At 42.7% G+C, this 23754-nt stretch overlaps 1 protein-coding gene across 1 annotated transcript; it reads right to left on the bottom strand.

The window, feature by feature from the left end:
* Nucleotides 1–387: 387 nt before the first annotated feature.
* LOC309559847 (uncharacterized protein) lies at nucleotides 388–22940 on the bottom strand (the record flags this gene model as incomplete). Its single annotated transcript, XM_082263278.1, has 2 exons — nucleotides 388–464; nucleotides 21506–22940. 2 exons carry the CDS (start codon nucleotides 22938–22940, stop codon nucleotides 388–390), a joined length of 1512 nt encoding a protein of 503 aa, XP_082119404.1.
* Nucleotides 22941–23754: the final 814 nt, after the last annotated feature.

Raw genomic sequence — 23754 nt, 5'->3', positions numbered from 1 at the left:
GGTTCACTTTTATTTAACAATAAAGTCCACAAAACTGTTGGCCACGCAGGGGACTTTCACCTGCTGATTCATCTGGTCCCCTCTTCAGCAGCACACTGCTATTTTTTACTGATCCCTCACCATCTCACCCAGCTTTCCTGGCTTTCCTGGCTCACTCAGTCTGTAGTTACAGCTCCCTGCTGTACGGGCCCACTCTTGGCCTCTCAATAGGGGATCTCCTGGCTCCTCGGGCTCACTCACACCTCCAAGAATTACAGATTCCTTAAGTCCCCTGGACTCGTCCAGTCTCCTAGACTCACTTAGTTGTCCTTCCTCAGTCATATGGGCATAGAGTCCCATTGAGGAATACCAAAATCCAGAGAAAGTTATAAAAACAGTTTTCTACACTTATAGTCCATACTCCAGAGTCTCACACTCTTCATAAATGCGAACCTTGTGTCTAGACATGTGCAATTCTTTGTGGTCTGAATACAAATTCAGACAAATTTTCAGTTATTCTGAGATTCAGATGAGAAGGGGACGGGGGCTGAGGTGCCTCCAGATGAGGTAGAATGGGTACCCGATACCCATTCACATGGGGGAGGCGGGATCTGGGGGGCCCCCTTGTTAAATGGGCCTTCCAGATTCCAATAAGCCCCCCACCCACAGACCCTGACAACCACAGCTCCGTGTTGTTGGGAAGAGGCTGTTGTCCCCATCAACATGGGGTAAGGTGCTTTGGGGTGGGGGGCAGAGCTCCCCACCCCAAAGCACCCACCCCTCCATGTTGAGGGCATGTGGCATGGTACGGTTCAGGAAGGAGCGCTCACTCTTCCCCCCCTACCTGATCTGCCAGACTGCATGCTCGGATAAGGGTCTGTTATGGATTTTAGGGGGGACCCTACGCCGTTTTCTTTAAACATTTCTCTATTGCCGGCATTGTTTTCTTTACATTCATCTGTCAGTGGGGAAGCCTGCTGACAGATGATGTCTCATAGCTGTTAAAGTGATCCTAAAGTCTTGTTTTTTTTTTAACCACTTTACCACTAGAGGATTTTGCTGTCCTACATCTGGGCCACTTTTTGCGATTCGGCGCTGTGCGAATTTAACGGACAATTGCGCGGTCGTGCGACGCTGTATCCAAACAAAATTTACGTCTTTTTTTTCCCACAAACAGAGCTTGCTTTTGGTGGTATTTGATCACCTGTGCAATTTTTACTTTTTGCGCTATAAACAAAAAAAGAGCGTTTATTTTGAAAAAATAACAATATTTTTAACATTTTTTTATATGAAATTCCCCCCCAAAAAATGTAAAAATCAAAATTTTTTTAAATTTTTGGCCAATTTGTTTTCTGCTACATATGTTTGGTAAAAAAAATCACAATAAGTGTATTTTGATTGGTTTGCGCAAAAGTTATTGCGTTTACTAACTAAGGGAAAGATTTTTGTCATTTTTGGTGTTTTTTTTTTAACGAGTAATGGCGGCGATCTGTGTTTTTTTTTGCGGGACTGCGACATTGCGGTGGACAGATCGGACCCTTGACTGACATTTTTGACACTTTTGGGGGTACCAGTGACATTACTGCAGTAATCAGTGCTATATATATGCACTGTTACTGTAAAAATGACACTGGCAGGGAAGGGGTTAATTTTATTGGAGAGGGAGGGGTTAATGTATGCCTGGTGCTTACTAACGTGTGTGGGGGGAGGTGACTGAGTGAGTCAGGGACAGATCGCATGTTCAGCTATGCTATGCGATCTGTCACTCCCTGTCACTTAGGAGATCCGCCCGCTCTGTTTACTCTGATCTCCAAACTAGATTCCCCGATGATAGGGGAAGAGCGGCGGCGATCGCCGCCGCTCCTCCCCTGGCCCGACTCCCGCTGTGACTGAAAACAGCGGGAGCGCGCCTCCAGCTGCGCGCGAGCACCGCCTACAGGGGGAGGAGTCTAGCGACGTAGTACTATTATCGATAATCGATAATCGATAAAAGCAGTAAATAAATCCCCTGCATCCAGCAGCTATAGACCCTCCCCAGCAACCCCAGATCTACTAGCAGCCAGCATCAATTGACCCCTCCCTCAACAGCAGATCCTATCCAGCAACAATTGACCCCCCCAGCAACATAAACCCCCCTCCAGCAAAACAGCAACAATAGACCTCCCCAGCAACAATAAACAACCATGCAAAAATTGATCCCCTCCGGCAACAATAGATCCCCCAGCAGCCATCATATATAGACCCTCCAGCGTACCCTAGCACCCTTTGCTATTACATACAGTACCATTCAGTACCCACTGAAAAAAGCCCTGAATGTACCTATGCCTTAAAATCCATGCCTGAAGTTCAGCTTTAAGAGTGATGACTATGCTGCTGGATATTAGAACTGCCATTAAAGCTACCTACTTTTGCACTTCCCAAAAGCCCAGATATTATAATAAAAGGATGATACATATAAACGTGGTTCTTTGCTGCCATGGTTAGCTGAATTCTCAAACCACAAAGAGGTCACCAAGCCTTGAAATATCAGTTGCAGTAGTCATCGATAATTAATAGCGCAGTGACCTATTTCCTTTCAGATCCAAGCTGGAAACTCACTCCCAGGTATGGGATTGTATATTATACTAATTAATAAAGTACTCTTTGGGGTACATTTACAATAAATTGATGTGCAAACAGACTTCAATGGGAAAAAATGACCTGTACTCCTATCGCTGTTTCTTTCAACTGCCCTTGCTTTCATATAAATAGCTGTAAAGTTATAATAGAAATACATTTGCTGATCACTGCACTGAGACATCTTTGCTTTCATATTCCAGCTGTGCATCTGATTTGAATTAAAGCCTGTCTCTTGTGAACTCCCCTCATGGTGACCCTATACCGTTACCAACCTCTCCCCTAATTCTAATAGGGTTCACATTTGTCTGTATTATGTCTGAGAGTTAATACTACCATTAATGTGGAAATTTAACCCTTAAACCACCAATAATAACTAATGTACGATTGGTGCATGTGTATAAAATTGTTACCAGGATTAAAGCAAAAGTGCACTTTGTAAAAAAAAAAACGCACCTGAACAAAATATATATACTTGCTACACAGGCCATGTTGTAATAAAATTTAAACTCTAAGAAACAAAAAAATAAATAAACATTTAATTCTGTTGCCAGCGTTAGTTTGCAAGAAATTAAAATATTGCTTCTCTGCAGCCATTGCAATAGTACTGTCTATATAGGACCCTACACTATTATCACCCCCCCTACCCATGCAGTTATTGAAGAAATAGTCTAAAATCCTTGTAATGCAGATAGTTTAACAGAAAAATACTTTTTTTTCATATAACTCACAACTTGCGTTTGTTGATTTAACTAGGTATTAGTGTATCAATGTATTGGGAATCAAGAAAGATTGGGTTTTTAAGGTGCCAAAAAATAATTCAAAATTATTCAAAATTTAAGAAAAAATAGCAAAGTTTTTATTGAAAACATCACAAATGTAAAATATATATGGAATAATACCATTGCACAATATTCATACGATTGATGTGTGTACGCGGTAACTCCAGCTCTACATGTTTCGCCAACTATTGGCTTCCTCAGGAGACTTTAATGAGTCCAGCATACATACTAGCTATGGAATTAGAAAACAGCAAATAATGCAATTTTTGCAATTTATTCATGCAATTTATACATATCATACATTTCTCAGAGATGCATACAAATTAAATGGCCATCAATGAAGCTACTTCTTACCTAAATGTGCAAAATCAAAGCCAGCATATTGAACGAGTGATCCAGGAGATATCAGCAAACCGCAGGGGGGCAAATTAGAGGATCCATATAAAGGTCCAAATGGGACAAGAAAAGCACTATATTAAAATAGAGACTATGATATATATAAAATACATATCTCTCTAAAAAAAATCTGCACAAACTAAGTATATGGAACCTTCCTTTCCATATTAATATTATTATTGTTAACCCACCGTGAATACACGATGTACACCCAAAAATGGGAACGGGTACAGAAGCCCAAAAAGGGATCAGTTAGATTACTTTTTTGGCACCTTAAAAATCCCATCTTTCTTGCTTCCCAATACATTGATTCTCAATTAGGGGTGTGGTGTATCTAGCTATTAGACACCTGGTTGCCATATTTTGTAGTAGGTATTAGTGAAGTTATATTCCCTGTGCTGTTTGTTTGCCCTACCTTGTTGCGCCTGCAGTTTGTAGTGTCATGGCTGTTCAGGGTTACACAGTGTCCAACCTATTCCTTTCCATTTCCTCACTGTTGCATCAAAAATGAGAGAGTGCTAATATGAATAAAGCAAAACTCATTGGAGTGTGGCCCCTTTCTTGAAGGTAGACACATATTTATAAACTGTTATCATGCTTTTTTTTTTTCAATAGTTTTTATTGAGTTTTTAAAAGAAAGATAAACAAACAAATGCATGACAAGCACTTTCAGAGAGTGGCATACAAATTACAAGTAGAAAAGACGATGCACAAATGTACACAGTGTCAACCAGAGATAAAACCAATAATCATTTGACTCAGGTAGTATAAGTTTGGTGCAGTAAATTCCATAACAAGAGGTCTTAGGTTGCCCGGGTAAAAGTGTAAGGGTAATAAAATCGATAGAGAGAACAGAGTTTTATAGTGAGGATTGAGTGTAGTGTTTGTACCACATGGTCCAAGGAGACCAATCATTCAAGGCGTTCCCTTCCTCAAAGGAGAGCATGCTTTCATAACTGACATGGGTGTGGGTTAGTACGATTACTGCTTTGAGGGAGGGCAGATCAGGGGATTTCCATTGTCTGGTTAAGGCCAATCTGGCCACCAATAAAACATGGATAACTGGTTTGTGGTTTGCGTAATTGTTGTGGAAAGTTTTCTATACCCAGATTTAAAAATGCTAAATGGGGGGTTAGGGTGCAGGGCACATGTAGAATTTCATGGAGTAAGTGGGAGACTTTCGACCAAAAACTAGATAGTTTAGGACATCCACAAAAAATTTTAAAATGGTTCCCTGGTTCCCCGTAGACTCTTCAGCATTTAGGTGAGGTTAGGGGGTCCCAAGCATGAATTCAGGAAGGGGTTAAGTACCAATGTAGAGTGATCTTGTGGGATAATTCCCATAAATTGGTGGAGCGGATAGCTTTAAAAGTGGCGTTTGTGGCAGTCAGCCATCGGAATTCAGTAAAGGTTTGACCCAGGTCTGCTTCCCATTTGTTCAAAGGAGGTAATTTTTGGAAGCTTCATTTGTTTTGCAGTAGGTCATAAAATACTGTGATGCCTTTTCCTCTGGATCTACGGTTGGTTAGATAATGCCATGCTTTTCTAGGAAGTGGTTTGTGTAGATAGGCATTCTGTAATAGACAATGGGTTATCTGCCAGTACCTATAGTATTCTGATTTGGGTAAGGCATATTCATCTTGTAACCTGGAAAACGGTTTGAGTAGGTTAAGCATATATAGATCTGACAGATACGTGATACCTTTAAGTAACCATGGTTGAAGGGAGAGGCTTGGAATTAGTTGGTAGAGCCCAGTGAGGGGAAGAGAGAGTTTGCAGGGGTTAGGCCCCAGAGGTACATTGAACCGCACATGAAAATATGCCGCTGTTGAGGCTAAAATGGTAGGAGACACATTTGATGTGCATCATTTGGAGGAGGATTGGGTGTATAACCAAGAAATAAGGTCGTGATCCACCACTTGGGAGGGTTCTTTGTTCTTCCAGGGACTATAGGGGCCAGTCAGAAACCAAGCTCTGAGTTGAGCCAGAATAGATGCAAGATAATAATCTTTAATATCTACCAAGCCTGTTTCGCCCACTCTCCTTAGTTTAATCAGTGAAGAGTGGGAGCATCGAGGTTTTCCTTTCTAGATAAAGCGACTCGGGATATTTTGGATGGTGCTAAAAAAAGGACTGTGGAACAGGGATGGGGAGTACTCTAAATATATATAGTAGTTGGGGGAGTTTCAGCATTTTAAATGTGGCTAATCTTCCTGCCCAGGATAATAAAGTTTTGGCTAAAGCATCCAAATCTTTGGGAAGGGAATGTAGAAGGGGGAGAGTAGTTTGTTTGATATAAAGATAATGTCTGTTTGGTTAATTGGATGCCCAGATATGGAATTGAGTCTGTGGCCCATAAGTATGAATATTGTGTTTGCAAAGTGGACTTTTGGGGTATGGGGATCCCTAGGTCCAATATAGAGGACTTAGAAGCGCTAACTTTGTAATAACTTTTTGGATCAAAGCCCGGGAAGGCATTTTGTAAACATTAAGATAATATCATCCGCGAATACATTTATCTTATGTTCGGTGGAGCTGATGTTTTTGTGAGATCTGGTGGTTTTAGCTAGGGGTTCCATTAAAAGTTTGAAGAGTAGAGGGGAAAGAGGGCAACCTTGTCTTGTCACGTTAGAGTTATTGAAAGGTTTAGAAAGCAATCCCAAAATATAGACTTGGGCTGATGGGTGGGAGTATAGCGCCATAATGGCAGAAAAGATGTGACCTTGGAAACCACATTTTTGTAAGGTTCTGTATAGGTAGGGCCAGTGAACCTTATTAAATGCCTTTTCAGCATCTAAGGATAGTAGTAGAGAGGGCATTTCAGATTGTTGGGCATAGTGGATAATAATAATAATCATGGATATAATTATGGGGTACAGTTTAAGGTCTTGGTTGAGGAGGGAGATGAGTCTGAAGTTTTGGGGGGAGGTAAGCTCCTTCCCTGGCTTTGGCAAAGTAACAATCAAAGCATTCAGCATTTCCTTTGAGAAAGAGGACGAGGAGGCAGCAGCATTGAAAAATTCAAAGGATTTAGGAGGATACCCATGTACTGTTTGAAGTATTCCTCCACAAACCCATCTGGGCCTGGGGATTTGTTGTTTGATAAGGGCGTCTATTGCCTTTTTGATCTCTGAAATATGAAAGGGTAAATTTAGGTTTGCCAATTGGGCTTGGGTGAGAGCTGGAAGTTTAATGACTTTGAGAAAGAACTGAATGTTGTCAGGATTTGGAACTGGGGAGGATGGGTCTTCTTTCAAGTTATATAGAGTACTGTAATAAGTACTAAATGCATCCGCAATATCTCGTGGATTGGTTAGACACTTTTTTGTGATTGGGTGGAGTAGGAAGGGAATGTGGGATTTTTGGTGGCGGCCTTTTAATAGCCAAGATAAGAGTTTACCAGCTTTGTTGCCAGATGCATAGAAAGATCATTTTAAGTGTTTTTGTTGTTTTTCAAATTTTTCTTCTCTTTTCTAAAGATATGTTTATTAGTTTTATAAAACAGAGTACACAACACTTAGCACAACTCAGTGTGCAATGTACAAACAAACAGCTAAAAGTTATCCTATGTGCACTTTACAGTCAGTAGTTACATAGAGTGTACTTTAACCATAAGCAAGCATATCATTTGTCAGAGTATGATGTAAAGGTAATGATGAATAAACAGATTTTATACTCATGGCAATTCAGGAGTAAGGGTCAGAGGACAGGCCATCCACTGATCCCATATTTTGTGAAATGTTGTATTTCTTTTCCTATTCTCAAAGATGAGCCTATACAAAGGAATTGAGACATTGACCAGTTTTAACCACAGAGATCTTGTTAGAGATATTGATCCCTTCCATGATAGTAGTAGGGACTTCTTTGCATAAAAGTAAAGAATACAGAGACGTTTCTTAGCATTAGGAGGAATGGACAGATCCCCAAAGATACCTAGCAAACGGTTTTTAGGGTTTACAATGTTTGGCAGGCCCAGTGCAGATTAGATGAAAGAGTTTATATCTCTCCAGAACTCCTGGACCAAAGGACATGCCCAGAAGCAGTGGAGAAAGTCAGCATCCTGACCGACACTTCTAAAACACTCGGCCAACTAGTATAATCCCATCTTAAAAAGTCTAGCAGGAGTGAGATGTGAGTGGTGAAAAATTTTGAGTTGTATAATGCGATCTCTAGAGGAGATTAGGGAGATACCATATGTATAACTGAATTCAGACCAGTCTGACCCTGTAAGGAGTATATCCATATCTACCCATTTAGCCTGTGCAGTTTGGAATCTAGAGTTAGAATCAGCAATAAGAGCAGCATAATACGTAGAAATAAGCCCAGCTGGGTCAGGGTGTCTCAGCATCTTCTCCATAGGAGGGATCTGTATTGGGTTCTCCAATGAACCAAATTGCGCACGCACTGCATGCCTGAGTTGATAATAATAGAAGATATACAGTATGTGCAAGGCAAATAGAAATCTGCGCGCACCTGATGAAAGGATTTGAACCCTTGTGAGATGTATTTTTTAAAAATTTTCTAGTAGTATTGTTCTAAGTTCCAGTCTAAGATAGCCCAGTTTTGATTTTAATTTTCGGGTGAGGGTGGTGTTTGTTTTGGAAGTCTCTGGATTAAATGACTTTCAATAATTTTTCAATGCACTGCGCCCTTTCCCTTTTCATTTTAGCTCCTAATCAGAAAAAAATCCCTCGCATATATGCTTTGTGTTCAGCCCATAGAATGTCTGGATCCGTTTTTGGGACCATGTTAAATTCAAAAAATTCTTCAAGGTGACGGCGGAGATCTTTTGAGTAAGGGGATGTTTGCAGGAGATGAGTGTTTATTCCCCAAACAAATGCATGGTTAGAGCTTAGGGTGTCCTCAATAGTTATACATATTGGTGCGTGGTCAGACCATGTACTGGGAAGAATATCCAATGCTGATATTTTCTGCAGGATCCATTTGTCTGCTAGGAAGAGGTCAATGCGGGAGTAGACATTGTGGCAGAAGGTCAAGAATATGTAATCACGCTCTGAGGAGTGCAGGCATCAGATGGTGGAACCATGTTGGATTTGGACTTTCTTGCAGAGGTTCTTCAAAAGAAGATTTGGTGGATGTTGGGAGCATACGCATTGACATTCGTGTAGGGAAAGTTGTTTAGAAGGCATACGAGAATGATATTACGACCATCATTGTCTTCAATGCATTGTTGTAATTGAAAAGAGATTGTGTCTTTGATCGCCAAGAGGACTCCCTTTCTTTTTGCTGGAGCACTGGCAGTGAAGATTTGTGGGAAGGATCTGTGGGAGCATTTGGGTTGGTGCTGAAAATTAAAGTGCGTTTCTTGTGCACACACAATATCGCTTTTGGCAGACAACGCTAAATGCCACAGAGAAGCTCTTTTAGCTGGGGGATTTAGGCCCTTTGTATTGATAGATAAGATCTTGATGGTCATCGCGTCAGTTTAAGGGAAAAGGAGATAAGCAATCTGTTGGGGTGGAAGGTTGTGGTCTACAATTGAAGTTAGTGTGGTAAGGGAAGCTACTGAAGCTTAAAGACTGAGGTATGGAGATAACAGATAAGTGTGATAGGACAGGTAAGTAAAGATGTCTGTGAACTGATATTCAAGCTGAGTAGGTGACAGTTGACTACTGAAAAATACTTTCAACAAAGGGGACGCTGCTGTGTCCTAAAAGAACAATCGGGGGTGAAAAAAAAGTTCTGCGAGAAGCCTGAGGCTAAGTTATACCGGAGTGGTCAATGTGTTGCCAGGTTGCCCATAGTGCCCGTTAGCGAGGGTCTGACCTTGGCTGGATCCTTTGAGGCAGTGGTTGGTAATAAGGAGCTGCTGCTTGTATTAAAAATGGGTTCTGCAAGGCAGGAGGATCTGGAATTATGCCCAAGGCTTGCAATTGTTGGAGACCATTATAGAGAGAGAAGATAGCATGTTTGGAATCTTGATAGGTGACCAGGAATTTGGCTGGGTTTGCCCATTGGTACGGTATTTGATGGTTGCGTATTGCTTTGGTAATAGTATTCAGTTGCCTGTGCCGTTGTAGGGTATGTTGCTATAGATCCGCCAAAAGTTGTATATTCGCATAGGGTCCAGGTAAGGTTCCTGCTGATTTAGCTTTCTGCATAGGTTGGTCTTTGGTGTGGAAAAAATGGATCCACATGATGACATCCCTGGGTATCGAATCAGGTAGATGTTTAGGTTTGGAGAACCTTTGGATGCAATCTATTACTAGCTCAATATTTTTGGGAGGAGTGTTTTGATCAGGCCATGGGCATATGTGGACAGATGCTGTTTCTCTTCTGATATGCCTCTTATCTTGACATTGTTCCGGTGGGACCAGTCTTCAATGTCAGCTAACTTATCCCTAATCCAATTTCGATCCTCCAATTGTGCTTCTTGAGCATCAATTACATAATTTATAGGGATTGCATAATTTTCCATCTTTGTCTCCATGTGCTCAACCCTGTTCCCTAGTGTGGAAACATCCTGTTTAAATTGCTGCATAAGATGGAGCATGTCAGCTTGTGTGGAGCTGCAAAGTGATCATAACATTTCCCTTAAGGGTAGAATCTAACACTGGTTGACTGGATGTTGGGAACATGGAGATGGCGTCAGGGGGAGCTGACAGTAACCCATGAGAAGGGGAAGAGTTGTTCACCTCATGTGGATCGGTAGCAGGGGAGTCAAGCCTCATACGTGCCTTGGCAGGACTGCCTAAAACTGGCATGTGAGGGGGAGAGCCAATCAGGTAGTAAGCTTCCTCTTTCTGTTTCGTTGCCATTTAGCAGGGGTGGACGGTGGTTGGATGAGTCTTCCGTGAAGGTGCAGGTGCTGCTGGGTGCAGGGGATAGTCACTACTACCCGGTCCAGTGTACAGAGCCTCAAAGACCAGGGTCCATCTTGATCTTCGGACACCCCCTCATTATTTTGCTTTATTATCCCCAATCACAGGTCTATCATTTGCTGTTTATTTAGAAATCTGCTTACATGCATAATCTCTACATATGAGCCCGGAGGAGTGAAACTCATTACAGGGGCAGACCTAGGGTGGAAAGAAGTGAATCTGTCAATTTTTTAACATCACTGGCTTGTGGCCCCTTTTTTCAGAGCTGTGAATCTGCTGGTATGGGTTTATACTTTTTTGACTGAGACATAAACCAGAAGACTTCTATGCCATATTAACTTTTTTTTCATTTGTAGATTATTTTCTCATATACTGATCAGTCAGCTAGTTATCTAGTTGAGTGTCCCTCTTTCTGTAGGTTTGCAGATTGTCCTGTGAACCTCTATGTCCAACAAAATGTTTTGCATTCCCCTATCAGAGGCCTATACATTGCCTAACATAACCTCATTAGTTCCAAAGAGGGTGCTTCTTAGGCTTTTCATAGACACAAATGACATTTTTACTATCTCCTCAATTTGTGACTGACCAGGAAGTGCTTGCTATTGAGCAACTTAATTGTTCAATGTAGGTGAGTGCTGAGCTACAAAGGAGAAGGAGCTTGAGGACTCTGTGTCCTAGATCTCTTTCTGTATCTCCAAAAAATAATATCAGGGATCTAAACAGATCCCTGGTATTTCAATTTTGAGTTAAAGAAATCAGATATGTATAAGACATTTCCCCAAAACACCCCTAACAGTAATGTAATCAAGCAGTAATTAGGAAAGATATTTTCGGGCATTAACACCCTAAATGTACCCAGGTGCAAAAAAAAGGCGGCACTGGTGCAATTGAAAAAAGAAATGGGCAAGAAATGATAAATGAATGAAGGGAGTCTTTTTAGACCCTGAGAAAAGTCCATAAAAGTCACTGTGGCATGAAGTTCATATTATGGTAGTGTCAGCAGTCTCTCTTCCAAGAAGTATCTGGGGAAAAAAAGAGATAAAAGCACCACTTCCTAAGTGTAGCATTTATTAAAACATATTGGTGAAATGAAAAACAATAAACATGCACTCACATTTTAAAGACAATAAAAAACGTATCATTAAGTCTCCAGCGGGTGGCAACCTTCCAGGTGGTCAATGGTAAGCAAGCCCCTCTGCCTGGATGTGATGTAAGATGCTTGGAACCAGGAAGTTGACCAGGGGAACACCAGGAGGAGCCAGCAGAAGCAGCAGACTGAGTGTGTATATCACATGGATAAGAACCACTGTTGGCAGAAAGGAAGTGTGGCAGGCCCACAAAATGGCCATAATAATGTCATGTGTGATAATGATGGGATAATGATGGGCGTGGGTATGCATTTTGGGGTGTGGCCACAAACTATGTTACTGTGTATACTGCTTGATTTGTCCCTGTGGGTTGATGCACTATATGTTGGCAGAACTATTTGACCTCTGCGAGCCACATTTGGGGAGCATAAGAGGTTTATTTAGCAAGGGGACATTGAACACAGCGTGCCTCTCCACTTTAAATAAAAACATTCCAAAAACACAGAAGGACTCAAAGTATGGGTCATAGAGGCAATTCCTACTCTCAAATTTGAGTGTTTTAAAAAGCTTTGTGAAAGAGAGACCTTTTGGATCTACAGGCTGAACACTTTATCCCCACAGGTATGAATGAGGAACTTGAAATTAATGAATTAGTACTGTCATTTAGCTTATATCCATCTTCAGTGCTCCATTTAGACCTTTTTTGTCTGAGCACTATACAACACTCCTGTTTTTTGTTTTGTTTTTTAAATATTTATTGAATTTTAATGAGTAGAAGGTAGAACACCAAGTGTGTGGGCGGTGGCCAGAAGACCAGGCAGCCTTTACAAAAGCATAACATGTATAAAGGACAAATGAAAAAGAAAAGAAGGGGGAGAAGGAGAGGGAGGCATATTTAACCAACACACATTAAATGCCAACTTAGTACTCTATGAGAACACCCTCAGGAGTGGAAGCATTAATAACTACAGTCGAGTGAACACACAGTGTCATACAACACTTTGAGCAATGGCAAGCATTACACTCAAAGCATATTCCGTAATGGATGTCTAGCTAACCAGGAAGTTCCATAGGACTAGAGGATTAAGAGAGGAAGATTCAAGGGCTGGTCAGGATCAAGTACTCTTAGCCTGCCCAAGGACTTGGAAAGATTGCTTTTCAGGTATCAATCAGTATAGCAGAAAGGGCGCATGGTGGATGAAAGTTTCTCCTATGAAAACGTGTACTCAATAAAACTTTGCCACCTAGCGAAAAAGCGTCGGGTAGTGCAAAAGTTGTGTACGATGGTGTCCAGTTTCTCTAATTTGAAGAGTGATAGTAAAGCCTGTTTAACAGCCATGAGACAAGGCAGTGAGGGATGGATCCAGTTAGACAAAATTGATCTACAAGCTAACAGTAAGCAGATATGCGGGAGGCCAGACAAAGCCGAAGAGTGAAGCGGGATAGCCGACACTTTGCAGCCAAAGATACACAGTAGGGGTCCTTAGGCAGCTTTACATTGAGGACTCTTCTTTTTATGAAGAGGTAAGTAAAACCTTGGACAGAGGGGTGGCTGTGGATGTAATATACTTGGATTTTGCAAAAGCATTTGACACAGTTCCCCACACACGGCTAATGTGTAAGGTAAAGTCTACAGGCTTGGAAAGATCAGTTTGTAAATGGATAGAAAACCGGCTAAAAGACAGAATTCAGAGAGTAGTGGTTAACGATTCTTACTATAAATGGTCTAAGGTTATCTGTGGTGTACCCCAAGGTTCAGTGTGGAGACCCTTACTTTTTAATATAGTTATAAATGATATAGAGTCTGGGATTAAAAGTGCCATTTCAGTCTTTGCAGATGACACCAAGCTATGCAGTGGAATAACTTCTTTACAGGATGTCTCCAACTTACAAGCCGACCTCAATGTATTATTTCATTGAGCAATTATGTGACAAATGAGGTTTCTTGTATTAGGAGAGGCATGGACTGCAGAGAGTGAGATATAATTTTGTCCTTGTACAAATCATTAGTAATACCTCATCTGGAATATGCAGTTCAGTTTTGGACACCAATTCTCAAAAAGGATATTGAGTAACTGGAGTAAGTGCAGAGAAGGGCAACCAAACTAATAAGAGGCATGGAGGAGCTCAGCTATGAGGAAAGATTGGAGGAACTGAATGTATTGTCTCTTTAGAAGAGGAGATTGAGAGGGGATATGATCAACACATACAAATACAATAGGGGTCCATTTAGTGAAATTGGTGTTGAGTTATTCACTTTAAAGTCATCACAGAGGACAAGGGAGCACTCTTTACATGTAGCGGAAAAGAGATTTTGTCTCCAAATACGGAAAGGTTTCTTCACAGTAAGCAGAAAGAGCTGTGAAAATGTGCAATAGACTCCCTCTATAGGTTGTTCTGGCCAGCTCAGTAGATTGCTTTAAAAAAGGCCTGGATTCTTTCCTAGGTGTACATAATATAACTGGGTACTAACAATTATAGGTAAAGTTGATCCAGGGAATATCCGATTGCCTCTCGGGGAATCAAGAAGAATTATTTTCCCCTGCTATAGCAAATTGGATCATGCTTTGCTGGGGTTTTTCACCTTCCTCTGGATCAACTGTGGGTATAGGATTGTGTATATGTGATTGTATAGTTTTTTGTTTTTTTTTATTGGGTGAGCTAGATGTACTTTGTCCTTTTTCAACCCGACTAACTATGTAACTTTAGTAATTTAGCAAAGGATAGAGTTCCAAAAAGTAGAAACAGATGAACATTCCCAGATGTAATGAAATAGTGTGGGCTGTTGGAGTGAGCACCAAGGACACTGTGATTGAGAAGGATCCATGGGGTTAGTGCAGAAAGGGTAGTAGGCCCTGTAAAGTAATTTAAATTGAGTCTCTCATCAGGTTTCCGATATGACGAGCTTGCAAATCTTATGATAGCCCACAAGATGTTTTTCTGGAGCATCAGGATCCTCGTGGATTCGAGTCCATTTCCGAAATGGAACGAGATGATATTTTGCCGACTGGTGTGTAATAAAATGAGATTATAAACTAGAAATAGAGTAATCATCGTGGTTAATAACCACCTCAATAAACGTGCTTTGAAATGGGTCCTGTTTAGAGCTGTAGCAGGTCCGCAGGTAGATGAGTAGTTGTTGGTAATAGAAGATGTGGCACAGCTCTAAGGAGTACTCTTGAGAGAGATCAGAGAATGACTTAAGAGCACTAGGGATACCTTTATAAAATGAGGCCACATCAAAGAGGTCACAGGCAAGCCATTGAACAAAAGCCTTATAATCATTAGCAGAAGGAAACATGGGGTTCCCATGAATGAGTATCGAGAAATGGTTGAGGGTAGCCCCAGCAGTCTCCGCACCTCTTTCCAGGCTATAACATGGTCTCTACAAAAAAAATATTAGATTGAAAATGAACTGTTAGAGCCCTCAAATTGGAGTGTAAATGGAGAGACAAGGGCGTCCTCACATATATAATTAGTATACCGAGATTTTCCAGATATCGAGTCCAGGCCCTACCTAAGCAAACATGAGAGATTGTAGAACCTTAAATTGGGGAGACCTGCACCACTTGATCTTAGGGCGACAAAGTTGTGGAAGGGCAATGCGTGGTTTCTTATAACACTATAAAAAATAAAGGAACAGAGCGCACACCGCCCTAGTGTAACACCATTTATTTGAAGTTAATAGAAGCCATAAAAACAGGTACTCACAAACAGATAGGAAGTCATGAATGGAAATAAATATCCCCCGATGATGTTTACAGGGCTCTCTCCTCCTAGCCTCGGCGGCTCAGCTGTTGGTCCTGCACTGATCAGTGAGTATCGTACGGCTAAGCCAACCACCTCGGATTACTCAAGGAGACTCGATGTGGTGAGCCTGCGCACGGTCCAGCCGCCGCCACACACCCTCCAAGAGCCGGATGCTGTAGCCGCTCAGAGAAACTGACAATGCGGTTAAGCAGAAGGAGACTCCCCGATCGGGACCCAGAGCATGACTTGCATGGGGTTGCTAAGGACAACGTTTCGGAGGCGTAGCCTCCTTCAGATCTCAGGTTCTCTGAGCGGCTACAGCACTTGTCTTTGAACTCCTCACCTGGTTGCCGCCACACATTCTTAACACCATCTGAACCAAACTATTTTTAGTCCTTAGTCTGATTGTCTTCAGCAAACTGTTTGCAGGCTATATTTTGCATCATCTTTAGAAGAGGCTTCCTTCTGGGACGACAGCTATGCAGACGAATTTGATGCAGTGTGTGGCATATGGTCTGAGAACTGACAGGCTGACCCCCCACCCCTTCAACCTCTGCAGCAATGCTGGCAGCACTCATACGTCTATTTCCCAAAGACAACCTCTCGATATGATGCTGAGCACGTGCACTCAACTTCTTTGGTCGTCCATGGCGAGGCCTGTTTTGAGTGGAACCTGTCCTGGTAGACCGCTGTATGGTCTTGGCCACCGTGCTGCAGCTCAGTTTCATGGTCTTGGCAATCTTCTTATAGCCTAGGCCATCCTTATGTAGAGCAACAATTCTTTTTTTCAGATCCTCAGAGAGTTCTTCGCTATGAGGTGCCATGTTGAACTTCCAGTGACCAGTATGAGAGAGTGAGAGTGATAACACCAAATTTAACACACCTGCTCCCCATTCACACCTGAGACCTTGTAACACTAATGATTCACATGACACCAGGGAGGGAAAATGGCTAATTGGGCCAAATTTGGACATTTTCACTTAGGGGTGTACTCACTTTTGTTGCCAGCCGTTTAGACATCATTGGCTGTGTGTTGAGTTATTTTGAGGGGACATCAGATTTACACTGTTATACAAGCTGTACACTCACTACTTTACATTGTAGCAAAGTATAATTTCTTCAGTGTTGTCACATGAAAAGGTATAATAAAATATTTACAAAAATGTGAGGGGTGTACTCACTTTTGTGAGATACTGTAGGTGAGATATTGATTGGCAATGCTAAATAATGCTAAATGGAGAAGATGGTCCCCATTTAGCTGACTCACGAGGGTTTAAAGTGGATGTAAACCCCATTCATGAAAATTTGACCTCTGCAGTGTTTACTTATCTCTTTCAAAAGCCCTTAGTACCGTGTCTTTCTGCTGCTCAGTTAATCTGTTATCAGCATGATATCTTCTGACAAGTTCTCCGACACCGGATATGAAAGCAGCTGAAAATCTGTGTCGGGTGGGTGCATAGAGATAGATTAGCATTAGCAGCATAGCTCTACATGTTTCTTCCTTACTGTGCCTATGTGGGGGGGGGGGGGTCTTTTCTCCAATTAGCTGTCACACAGTGTATGCCACGACTCCACCCCCAGGAAGAAAAAATTCTAACATGCTGTTCATTTTCTAAACATTGTAGAAAGCTGAAGACAACATACAAATAAAACCCAAGTAGGGAGATTTCTTTAATCTCTGTGTATCATCTGAGGCTGTTCACTTCACTGGGTATATGTGAGGGTTTACATCCACTTTAAGGGTAGGACTTCACTCTTATCAAAATTGATTCTTAACCCAGAGTCAAACTGCAAACAATTCCTGAAGTTTACTAAAATCTGATAAAATATTTGAGGAAAATGATACAAATATCATCAGCAAACAGGGCTAAGCATAAGGTTAGATTGCCAATAGTGACGCCACTGACTTCCTTTGAATTAAGTATTCAATTTCTGGAATGTGGCTCAATTGCAATATTAAAGAGAAGAGGGGAGAGATGATAATCCTGTCTCATACCCTTATTTTAAGGCAAGGGTCTTCAAACTATGGCCCTCCAGTTGTTCAGGAACTACAATTCCCATCATGCCTTGTTATGTCTGTAAATGTCAGAGCTTTACAATGCCTCATGGGATGTGTAGTCCTGCAACAGCTGGAGGGCCGTAGTTTGAGGATCACTGTTTTAAGGGATGGTATCAGAAACTAAATCTGGAGTGATTAAGCGAGCAGAAGTGGATGCATACATCTGTCGTATAAAGTCCAAAATCAGGCCCAAGAAGCCAAACGTTCTCATTATCATGAACAACCAGGAGAAGCTGATGTTATCGAAAGCCTTTTTGGCATCAAGAGATAATGACGATGTCTTAATCTAGAAGGGATTTGGCTTATTCCAGCGCTAAAAGGACTCTGTGAATGTTCAAGGTGGCTGAACGCCTCGGGACAAATCCTGATTGAGCAGGAAGGAGTGATGCTAGCTAGGACGCTATTATTTTGGAAAGGATTTTGACATTATTCAATGAGATTGGCCTATAAGAACCTGGATGTAGAAGGTCTTTCCCTTTCTTTGAGATACATAAGTTTAATGTGGGCCTAAGTTCACATGGGGAGTCATAAACCACTCTCTCACATTGCCATAAAGACATGATTTAAAGTGTCAGAGATAAAGTAACTGGTAAATTTGTAGAATTCAGCAGCATTGTGGTCGGGGCCCGAGGCCTTGGCGGAAGGGAGGCATTTAATAGTCAGCTGGGCGTCCTCTAGAGAGATGGGGGCATTGAGAGCCTCCAGTTGAGCTAAGTAGTGATGAGCCGAACACCCGCCTGTTCGGTTCGCACCATAACACCGCGAACAGGGGAAAAGTTTGTTCGAACAAACGGACTCCATTGAAATCTATGGGACTTGAACGTCAAAAATCAAACGGCCTCATTTTGAAGGCTTAAATGCAAGTTATTGCCCAAAAAAGTGGTTGGGGGTCTGTGTCCTGACCTGGGGACCATGTAGCAATGCAAACATTTTTTTAAAAAATTATCGTTTTTTTATTCAATTAATGTTTGAGGTAGAAAAAACTTTGAAGCTGGTTTCTGTGCAGGGCTTCACCGGGTTTGGCCCCCTTTCGTTTTAGTCAATCAACCCCACTCTGTCAGCTGTCTCATTCTTCACATGCTGAAAAAAGTCTACTGGAAGCCCTGACCCTAAGGAGGAAGGTGGTATGTTTGAAAACCCCCATGATTGGCCTTCTACACCACCTGACTAAAGGTTAGGAAGTGAATTTGTGCCTTTTATATGTCTCTAAGGACTTAGATTCATGAACATTTTCATGACCATTTGGCTTTTTATTGTGTTTTTTTTTTATTATTACATTTTTATTATTTTCCAGGAACATTTACAAAATCATATAATCAAATACCAAATATTATTAAAATAAAATAATAGTTTATTTTGTATCCTTTCATTTTTATTTTATTGTTTTAAAGAGAAATAAAGAGCTTTTTGAATTCTTTAAAAAAAAAAAAAAAAAAAGATTGTTTTAAAGGAGCAGTGATCCACTGATTTTAATGAGGCTTAAAGTGGGCCTTGGTTGTTGGTGGTGCCTGAACACCGCAACCCCTCGCAGTTACTCTTGCTGGGCACAGGGGCAGGCCCTGCTGCTAAAAATTCCATACAAATGTTGAAATTGCATGTACTTGTCATACAGGTGCAGAAAAATTGGGCCTTGGTTGTTGGTGGTGCCTGAACACCGTAACTCATCGTAGTTACTCTTGCTGGGCGCAGGAACGTGCCCTTCTGCTAAAAATTCCATACCAATTTGAAATTTGTCAAAGATCAAGTGTTGTATCTGTTCTTATCAGTGATCTAGTGGGGGCGCTGTGCTGTCATCTGACCTGGCCAAGGTTGGGTGTCAGCTATGCAAACCTGCTGGAGTGATTGATGGGGACCTGGAAGGTTAGTATCGGCAGGAACTAAAACTGAAATTGGGCCTTTGGTGTTGGTGGTGCCTGAACCCCTCACAGTTACTCTTGCTGGGTGCAGGAACGGGACCTGCTGGTAAGAATTCCATACAAATTTGAAATTTCTGTTGGTGGTGCCTGAACACTGTAACACTTCACAGTTACTCTAGCTGGGTGCAGGAATGGGACCTGCTGGTAAGATTTCCTTACAAATTTGAAATGGCATGTACTTGTCATAAAGGTGCCAAAAATTGGGCCTTTGGTGTTGGTGGTGCCTGAGCACCATAACCCCTCACAGTTACTCTTGCTGGGCGCAGCAATGGGACCTGCTGGTAAGAATTCCATACAAATTTGAAATGGCATGTACTTGTCATACAGGCAGGGGCGTACCATGGGGTTGGCGATAACCGCGCCCGCCAGGCGACTGCCCTGAAAATGTAATCAAACTCATGACTCCTGTATCTTCTGTAAGTTTCTTTACATCCTATTAATTAGGTAACCAGGAGGTAACCAGATAGAATATATCTTAGCGCCTGATTCCGGGAAAAGGAAAATTCCTCCCTTGCACCTTCCTCACTACAACCCCAGGGGCGTACCATGGGGTTGGCGATAACCGCGCCCGCCGCCAGTGTTAACAGTTGTCAGTGTTCATTTTTGCTCCCCGCCCCACGCTCAGCCTGCGCCCCCAGGCAGCCTGCTGTTCCTTGATAGAGCAGTACCAGTCCAGTGCGGCAGCGTCACTCACCCTGCCTGTTCGCCCAAATGTGCTGTGCTGCGATGTCCTTTTGGCTCCCCCTCCTATAAGGTCTGCCCCTCCGCAGCAGCCTATTGGTCCTCCCACTGCCCAGCAACTCTCAAGTGCAGAGGGTGGAAGGGAAAGGGAGGGGCGGTGCATGGTGCTAGTGCACTGAAGATACAGCGGCTGTGGAGCGGCTGTGGAGCGGCTGGGTGGCTGGAGGAGCCCGAAGATGGAGCCTGGAAGCCATGGACAGGTAAGGAGCAGTGGCAACCGGTGCGTTGGGGGCGCAGGGCACACTACGCTGGTCTGTCTGCATTGAAAGGGAGCACACTGATCTCTCTGCATTGAAGGGGGCACACGCTGGTCATTCTGCATTAAAGGGGGCACATGCTGGCCATTCTGCATTGAAAGGGGGCACACGCTGGTCATTCTGCATTGAAGTGGGCACACGCTGGTCATTCTGCATTGAAGTGTAGTGGTCAGTGTAGTGGTTAGGGTGGTCACTGTAGTGGTTAGGGTGGTCACTGTAGTGGTCAGTGTAGTGGTTAGGGTGGTCAGTGTAGTGGTTAGGTAGGTTATTGTAGTGGTCAGTGTAGTGGTTAGATAGGTTAGCGGTCAGTGTAGTGGTTAGATAGGTTAGTGGTCAGTGTAGTGGTTTGGGTAGTGGTTAGGTAGGTCAGTGTAGTGGTTAGGTAGGTTAGTGCAGTGTTTAGATAGTTTAGTGTAGTGGTCAGTGTAGTGGTTAGGTAGGTCAGTGTAGTGGTTAGGTAGCTGAAAGTGGGAACCAGGTAGGTCTGTGTAGTCTCCACTGTATACATGGGCAGGGCAAAGGTAGTGGAGTCAGGGGCGAGGCCAATTTGGGGGAAGGGGGTGGCAAAATGAGGTTTGGCCTAGGGTGTCAAAAATCCTTGCACCAGTCCTGCACAGTACACAGGGGGAGCACCGCCCCCTCGCGGTCTGCGTAGGAGCGCCGGGTGTCACGTGACTACCCAGCACTCAGCATGACACAGACAGCATGCCAGACATCGGACGCCCCCCTCCGCTCCCCTACCATGACAGGGGGGAGGCAAGTAAGGATAGCCCTTTATTGGACAGCTGGCTCTGTGAGTGCTGCGTGGGACAAGTCTTGCATAGGTAGATTTCAGGAAGGTTGGAAGGTTATATTGAGTAAGGGGGAGCTTGGAAAGGGGGCTGGGCTAGAAATATTGAGGAAGGGGGGAGATTGCAAGGGGGGGGAATATTGAGGAAGGGGGGAGGTTGGCATGGTCATGGGGGGCCCCGATACAGCTCCTTGCCAAGGGCGCTGGAGACCCTAGGTACGCCTCTGCATACAGGTGCCAAAAATTGGGCCTTTGGTGTTGGTTGTGCCTGAACACCGTAACCCCTCACAGTTACTCTTGCTGGGCGCAGGGAGCAGGGACAGGGCCTGAGATAGTGTACCACGCTGAGTGCAGTTCAACCCGTATGCAGAGTATAGGGCATCACTGGACATTTGATACCAGCACCAATACCCTTGCCCCAAGTATTTTAAATAAGGTTGTGACAACTCCTCGGTATCCATGAGACATGACCCCTCCTTGTGCCAGCATTGCTGTCTCAAGGTCCTGTCCTGTTTCCCTTGGCATAACACAACTCCTTCCTTTTTCCAGCACCCATCAGTATCAATCATTTGAGGTTGTCCGGACTCATAAACCATCAGATCATGATGGACCTGGGGGTGTAACACGGTAGAGTCCGATAGGATAGTACCCAAATTGACTGTGGTATATGCACGATGTTCAGTCCCTGAAACTGGAATCAGGGATGAGACAGTGCAGGTCAGGTTTTTACAGCCATGGAACTGGGTCATCCACCAATCCACATGACTCATAGCAAACTTGGATACTACCCTACCTGCTTGTTTTCTCAAATTTAGTGGAAATTGCCCTGCCAAAAAAGAGGCAATCATAACTCTGAGGTCCTGAGACAATTCTGATTGTACCTGGGTGCAAGATAAAGCAAGTTGGACGTCTTCCTGTACCTTGGATAATCCTGCTATCAGTCCGGTGAATTTTTGTTTCATTACCTCCGTTAATGAGGTAGTAGCATCGATGTAAGCATGTTGTAGGTTCTCGAGGATATGATTGACATCTAGCTGCACCTTAACCCCTTCCCCGACATGTTGTGCCAACCCTCCTAGCTTGTTTCTGAGCACTTCTAGATCCATTGTGTTTAGGGCACCCAGTGCCACGCCCCCAGCTCCTAAGGCAGTCTCTATCAAGCCTCTCTTTGCTCTAGTATTGGAATGTTCTGAATATCCAGATTGCAGCCAATCCTTCAACATGTATACCTGATTCTTGATGAAGGCTGCACACCTTTTATCCCATTTATCAACCCGGAAATCAGATAAAGTTATCCTCCATGTATACAACATAAATTGCGTTTCTGTTAGTACTGTCCAGTGAGAGGAGAGTAAAGGGACAACTAGATCTGCTGCCTTCACTATATGAGCCTTACAGGAGTCTGAACTAATTTTCCCCGGCACAAGAATATCCATCTCATTGGGTACCCGTACAACTGTTACACAGATCTTTCCTCGCCCTTTCCAGGGATACCAATGTTTGGGATCAATAACTGGGGTGTTTATTCCAGGGAACATCTCATCACTCTTAAACTTTGTAATTTGCTTGAATATCCAAAAGCCTTCATCAAATGCATTGCAGAATGGCCATACAAATGGGCCATCTAAATTTAAGTCAAAATCCAAATCATATCCTTGGGGATCTTGCCAGTCTACAGTCATATGCACGCCTCTCATTTCTTCATTCATTGGCCTTCCATTCATCTACTCATTCACTCTAGGCAGATCCACACCATTGCATAAGACATCCCACTTCCATGGGTTTGGACTGTTGAAAGCCAGGGACTGATTTGGGTGCCAATAAGCTGTGTCAATAAAATAATGACCTTGTATTTCGGGGACACAATTCTCCCTCATTACTTGCAATACAAAGGCGTGTATGGACAATCTTGGTTGTAAATCCAGGGCCTCATACTGTTTGTTTATAGCATCGGTCCTAATTTTTTAAATTACAGTGTTTGTATATCTGGTAGAGAGAGTCACATTTTCTCGTTCATACCACACAGCCTGATGGGTGTTACTACAATTCAACTGCAATACAACCTTTTTCTTTAACAGGTAGTTAAGCGGATGTGTCTTCCTATTATAGGTGGGAAGTTTAGTGATTAGAATGTCAAGAGTTCGATCAGCGGGATGAAAACACTTATCGGCCAGTGACCCTTGAACTAATTCTGGGAAATCATAATAGTACCTCTTATGTTCTTTCTCTTCCCCCTGATTGAAGATGATGTAAACAATATACCACCCTTCATAGTTCTCTCCCGTGGGATCTACTGGATATACTTTGCTATTTTTGCATTTTACCCTCCATGGATCTGACATCTTTGTTGAGTTCATTATGGACACTTCATATGTCTTTATAAACATTCTCCTGGTGGATTGACTGTTATTTATTCTTTCAGGAAAAATTCCTGGGATTAAGCATTCCTTATGTTTGGGGTCCCAATTCCCTTCACACAAGTCAATGTCTTCATCTATGTGATATGTCACATACATCAAGGTATCAGGGCTAGCTTTC

Source organism: Pelophylax lessonae (genome assembly GCF_965119305.1).
Source record: "Pelophylax lessonae genome assembly, chromosome: 7".
In the NCBI taxonomy this organism is placed as follows: domain Eukaryota; kingdom Metazoa; phylum Chordata; class Amphibia; order Anura; family Ranidae; genus Pelophylax; species Pelophylax lessonae.
The sequence above is the reverse complement of the archived record's forward strand: the minus strand, read 5'-3'. Positions and strand labels throughout refer to the sequence as shown.